At 40.9% G+C, this 6,415-nt stretch overlaps 2 protein-coding genes across 2 annotated transcripts; one reads left to right on the top strand and one right to left on the bottom strand.

Annotated features, from left to right (window-relative positions):
- MONOS_4355 (uncharacterized protein) lies at positions 1–1,002 on the top strand (the record flags this gene model as incomplete). The annotated part of the gene is made up of 3 exons (XM_067874420.1): positions 1–133; positions 290–336; positions 382–1,002. The coding sequence occupies 3 exons, from the start codon at positions 1–3 to the stop codon at positions 1,000–1,002; spliced, it is 801 nt and encodes a 266-aa protein (XP_067734073.1).
- Positions 1,003–3,336: 2,334 nt separating this feature from the next.
- On the bottom strand, positions 3,337–5,525 carry MONOS_17083 (uncharacterized protein; the record flags this gene model as incomplete). Its single annotated transcript, XM_067869968.1, has 2 exons — positions 3,337–5,422; positions 5,499–5,525. The coding sequence occupies 2 exons, from the start codon at positions 5,523–5,525 to the stop codon at positions 3,560–3,562; spliced, it is 1,890 nt and encodes a 629-aa protein (XP_067734074.1). The 3' UTR covers positions 3,337–3,559.
- Between the last annotated feature and the right edge of the window lie 890 nt (positions 5,526–6,415).

Below are 6,415 nucleotides of genomic sequence, written 5' to 3' on the forward strand. Positions count from 1 at the left end.
ATGAAAAACGAAGTTGCAAAGAAATCTTCTGCAGGTCAGCTGAAGCTGCGAGAGGCGATGTTATCATTCAAATACAGACAATTTCGGAATCCGCTGGAGCGAATGGCGTACATAGAAAACGATGGAGCTGTGCGTATGGTGGATGCAAACAACTGACAAATAATTTTTATTTTTCGAATCAAGCGTGTGGTGAAGGCTGTTTGGCAAGGCAGATTTGTTTCTTAAATTGGAAGACCTGCTGTGGTCATTGGCGAAAAAGAGCATAATGGGCTGAACGAAATAAAAATAGAATCGCCAACTGTTACAAGCTTAGCCATCAAGAAAATTCGTGAAATGGTTTGTATTTATATTCTTTGAAATGAATTAATTAATATTAATTAGATTGAAAATGTTGTTAATGATTTGAAACCAGAAAACACGCCAGACGTTAAAGTCTCTACGTCAGTTGCCTACGATTTCATCAAACGACATGCAGAGCTGAAGACATCAAAGCCGAAAATTGTTGATGCAAACAGGCTTGCGGTATCATGCCAACAAGTTCTAAAGCTCTGGTATGATATGCTCAATGGATTGCATCGTAAAAATAATTGCAACAACGCACCGATTTTCAACGTGGACGATTCTTCGCTCAGGGTTCCCGACAGCTCCAATCGGAATGTTGTTCATCCGACAAATGCAAAACCCGTTTTCGCTAAATCTGCGGAACAGATGGCGAATTCTACACTGATTGCTGCGTTCGCAGCTGACGGTCAATCACTTCCTTCAGCGATTCTGTGGACGAGTCTCAAACTCTCTGATGACTTGAAGCCTCTTCAGTCTATAAATCTTGAGATTTTGCAGTATAGATGCGGATGGATGGAATCTTCAAAGTTCAGAAAATATGCACTAGCAATTCTTCTTCCTTCGATCAAAGAAAGAAGACAACTCATGTCACTCGACGAATTGCACTGCTTGCTTCGAATCGACTCCCACATTTCTCAAACAGATCCAACAATCTTGTGAGAGTTCGAAAAAGAAAATGTTGATGTTGTGACATTCGTAACTCACAGCGCACAGATCTGCCAACCACTGGACAGAGGCGTATTTGCTGTTCTGAAGTCTAAGATGAGTTCACAGTTCAAAACATTTTATCGTCGTCTTCAGCAGCGAAAAGAACAGCTCTTGCTGAAGCTCTACAACAATCAATTCATTCGGCGCTATCACCTTCTGTCATCAATTGAGCATTCAAATGCAGCGGTGTGCTGAAAGACTCGTCCGGTCCAGTTCTAATGATGCTTCCTCTATCATCAATTTGTCCTCTTCCTTCTCATAAAAATCGATTTGACTACTACGGTAAAGAAATAACAGAAGAATAGCTTTTAAGTGAGTGGGATGATTATTTGAAAAAGAAAAGCGAAATGGAAAATGAAAAAGAATACATTTCGGATGAAGAAAATGATGAATCAATGAATTTCATAAAAAAGCTGAAAAGAAAATTCAAAATACTTCAAGATGAGAACGACATTGAGAAAGAATCATCTGATGAAATTGAAAGAGGAAAGGGCAAAAGAAAAGTCAAACGCAAATTAGATTCGAGTTTTGTATTTTTTTTAATTTTTTTCAGAATTTTTCATTTCGAAAAATTTGGGTACTAATAAAAAAATGGGAACTTATAAAAATATGACCCTAATCACATTTTGTATTGTAATGAGCGCTTTTTTCATCGAAAAATTGATTTTTTGATCAAAAATTTCTATTTTTTGATTTTTCAAATATGTGCTCAAAAAAGTTTAAATAATGTGTATTAATGAAAAAAATTCATTTCGCAAGTGAAAAATGCGTTTTGATGACGAATTTTTAAAAATAAAAAAAATGACCCAAAATTTATTATTTCCAAAATTAATTTTCAATTTTTTTCTGTGAAATGTCACATCGTATATAATCACTATCGAATATAGTCACAAATAGTCGTGCAAAAACCCGATGTGATTATATCCGAAATACACTGAATTGTGAAGACCCCTTTGTCTTGGCATTATAATACTTAATACTCATCTGCGTTCATTAATGTGAGAGCCTTTTTTTTGACACCATCGTAGCCTATGTTTGTTCAATATTTGGTATTACGATTGAAATATCAAAAATAAAAAGTGATTTTCTTTTTGATCTTTTTTTACAGGAATACTTTGTTTTTAATTTTTCAATCAAAAAACAAAATATCAAAAAAACAAAAGCAGTTGGTTGTCTTTAAATGCAAAAAGATTTCACATTTATAAATCTGGATGAGAATTTCGAAAGAAAATGTCAAGCGTGTTATGTTTTGAACAAGTGCTGATTAATGCACATTCAATGAAATAATTTTGGGTGGTATTGATAATTTGTAAAAAAAATGACATAAAAATTTTATTCTTCCCCAAACAAATGTTGAATTTGATTATAATTGTCATTAAGAAAATGGTTGATATGAATGTCTGACAAATACAGTTTGTGCAAAAAATACCGGACATCGCAAAAAATACAGGACAAGATCGATATCTCAACAACCGCAAGAGGAAAAATTCTGAAAATTTTCCTCAATACACATCTCGTCGACACAAACTCATGTGTCATACCAGACTTTTAAAATCGCCTCATTCGTACTCAGAGAAAATTATTTTTAATATTTCGGAGAAATAGGATTTCAAGTTTCTCCGAAATATTAAAAATAATTTTCTCTGAGTACGAATGAGGCGATTTTAAAAGTCTGGTATGACACATGAGTTTGTGTCGACGAGATGTGTATTGAGGAAAATTTTCAGAATTTTTCCTCTTGCGGTTGTTGAGATATCGATCTTGTCCTGTATTTTTTGCGATGTCCGGTATTTTTTGCACAAACTGTTCATCTGAAAATTGGGTTATCACTTTTCAGCACACATTCATTAACATTCGAAACAAATTTACAAATTAGTAAATTTTACAGAAATAATTTGGATTCAATAAGAATGACCCATGAACATTAAGAAAAAAGCGGGAACTCCTCAAGCAACCTTTTTCCGAAGAAAGAAAAAAGATTTTTCATTTTTCATACGAATTTTCTAGCTTTTTGTGCAATCATGAATTGGTTTTGTCACAAAAGCACTTAAAGAGTCCATTGTTTTCAGTGAAATAAATAATCAAATGTTTCAACCTCAATTCCTGTTGGACCAGTGGGATTCACAATAAAATACAAACAGGCTTCAACACCGTGCCCATTTGCTGATTATTCTCTTTATTTGGGAGATAATAATAATCCAGGTGCTGGATATTTATGTGTGAATATTTGGTAAGGATCCATTCTGGGTTCATATTGCTGAAGAATAACACAAAACAAATTTATAATTTGATAGACGTTTTATTTTATTGATTAATTTTTTTTGTATTTTTTCTCAAAAAGAGATTTGTTTTTATTTTTTAATTTAGTTTTTTAAAACTAAAATTTTCTTTCAAATAAAATAAATAAAATAAAATAAAATAAAAAAACAAATTGTTCAAAAAAGGGAAATAGAGAAAGAACATTCAAAACATTTTTTCTTTTGTCGAAAATTACGCATGTGCGCTTTGCTCAGGGCTTCAGAGCAGGAAGCGCCTCAGCACACGCAACCCTCAGATAGCGGGGCATCTGGGAGATGTCTGCATCTCTGTTCCCCTTCCCGTGGATCCAGTTCTTCACCCTTTTCTTGAAGTTGATCGGCATCCTGTCGAACACCCACAGGTACCTCTGCTGCAGCGGTGTCGGCCGGAACACCCAGCACCTCCGCTTCCCCATCTGTGCTCGCAGCGTTTCACGCTTGGCTCTTCTGCCCTTTTCGCGCACAAGCGCTGCTGTGTCAGAGCCAGACAGCGAAGAAGGCAGCTTCCCTCCTGCAAACAGACCTGCAGGAACAAGAGGCACAACAACCTGCACGACCTGCTGCACCAGCAAGCTCGCTCTATTTTCATCCAGCACAACGTTACAGGGAATCGCAGAATCGTTGAGCTCAACTTCTGCATTGGTACTTTCTCGAACAACTCGCCAGCATCCCTCCCATTCTGGTGGTGCTGCAAACGCTGCATCAAAAAGTGCCTCCCCAGCAAGAGCCGGCTGGAGATGGCTGGCTGTGCACAGTTTGTCTTCCGTTTCCCAGCAGCCCAGCTGAGCCTGCGCAGTGCAAGCAAAGTCTGCAAAGCTGAATTTTCCCTTGTCTGCCTCTGCACCAGACAGACAGCCTGACCACTCACTTCCACCTTCACGAGACTTCCCTTCAAGCTCCCTCCAAACCCCTGCAGAAGCACAGCCAGCTGTCTTGCCTGCGCCATGCGGTCTCGAGCGAACATGCAATTCTGCCAGCGCTGGGCATCCGCGCCGAGGGTACAGCTCCACCTGCTCCATCAGCTGGTCCAGCATCTCCATCTTGATTTTCTTCATCTGCTTCTTCACCTTCGGATACAGCTCATAGAAGTTCGCCTTCTCCTGCAGCTCCCCCTGCCTTCCCCAGCCTTCTCCGCCTTCGCCTCCTCCCCAGCATTCCTGTGCTGCTGCACCAATTCCCTCACTCAATCCCGGCTCATTCACAGCTCCATCGCCTGCCCTGCCCGCTGCTGCCTCTTCTGCCGCCTCCCACATCACCCGCTCTGCCTCGTCCACAACCCAGTCTTTCCCCACCCACACCCCAAACATCTTGTGGAAGATCCTTGCCTCTTTGATCTCCACCCGGATCGTCTTCTCCCGCAGCCTCCGCGCCTTTTCTGCCTCCTCCCTCAGCGCCTCATCCACCCCTGCCTCTTCTGTGCCTGAGCCAGCGCCCCCTTTCACCCCTGCCAACAGCGCAACCTCTGAAATGCTCCCTGCCCTCCGCTGCACCTCGCTGTCGTAGCTCCGCCAAAGGCTCACCAGTACCTCCCTCTTGTTCTTCACGAAGCTGTCGCCCCACCCGAGTATCTTTGCCAGGGGTCTTGCCAGCCCCTCTGGCCCCAGCCCATCTGCAGGCATCCACGAATCTCTCTCTTGCTCTTCTTTGGGCTCCGAATTGTCAGACGGGGGTTCCTCCTTCTGCGCCTTTGAAGAATGTCCCAGATCGAGACACACAGGCAGCTGAGTGCCCACAGACGATGAAACAAAATGTGGCTCTGAAGAGCTCGGGGCACTTTCCACAAACGAAAACCAGTTGGACGAACGAAAAGATGAAGTCGGCTGCTCCAGCACACTTTTCATCTGCCCGCTCCTCAGATGCAGCATTTGCGCTGCACTCATTGCAAGCGACGATGAAGCCCCCGATTCCGCTGCAAAGATTGGCAAAGACAAAGCAAACTGCGAAGACGCTCCTCCAAGCAACGAGCCATGAACAGCCTCAGACACATCGCTTTTTTTCGGATTTGCGGTGCTGATGCTCAAACTGTTCCTGCCCTGCAACTCATCCCGCTCGTCGAAACGCTGCGCCAATAAGATCTGCAAATAAAAATATAGCAATGTCCACCGCACAGCAGAAAACAAGAAATCCACAACAACAGAGTGCCTGCCATACCTCATCATGTGTGCGATTGCCCTCCATGCTGTCTCTGCTCAACGCATCAGAAAAACAAAAATACACGTTTTCGAGCTGATAAATATGGCAGGTCCGATCATCGCTTTTTTCATTTCTTCGCTCGGTTTTGATGTTTCTAACAAAGCGCACAACACATCCGCTTTTTGTTTTGCATCACCGTGCATGAGAGTTGTCGAGGTGATTTTGCTGCTTGCAGGGCTGGTTGGCCGAGAAAAGATGATTTTGTGATTTGAACTCAAAATACCCACTGAAACCAACAGAATGATTCGCTTCTCCTTGAAAATTTCCACAACTTTTTGGAATAATCATTACCACATTGATTCATCGTATGAACAACTTTTGACAGCACAGGAAGATGAGAACGAGGAATAAGCTTGGCCAAAATACAATATTTGTTAAATTTCTCAAAATCAGGGCTGCTTTCAAGCATGAGGCTTCCATGAGTGGTGAACAGGTTTCTATGCAATATGCTGACAATTATCTTGTTGGATGATTGAATTGAAATTTTATCTTTGAATTTAACGCCAAAGAAAGAAAGAATGAATGAAAAAGTGAGAATGGTATTTCCAGGCAAAAAGAACAAACCGAGCAAGAAGAGCATCACAAATTCCAAAAATAAAAATATAACTGACGAAATGCAAAATTGAAAAAAAAAAAGAAAGAAAAAGAAAATCGAGATCAAAGCAACATTTCAAACGAAAAAGTTGAGATAATTTTGTTGATCTGAAAGAGTAAATAATGGTTGCATTCTGATGAGTTCTGCCATTTCCCGTTGCAACGTTCAGCATCTCATGAGAGTTTTGCTGCTGGTGTTCGTTTGTTTGGGATCAGGTGCAACAAGCCAACCCTGGAAGAGCTTTGCTGAGACAGACATTGGCAGTGAAAAAAGAAATGGC

The sequence above is a fragment of the Monocercomonoides exilis genome, assembly GCF_001643675.1.
Source record: "Monocercomonoides exilis strain PA203 chromosome Unknown scaffold6-2077815, whole genome shotgun sequence".
Classification (NCBI taxonomy): Eukaryota; Preaxostyla; order Oxymonadida; family Polymastigidae; genus Monocercomonoides; species Monocercomonoides exilis.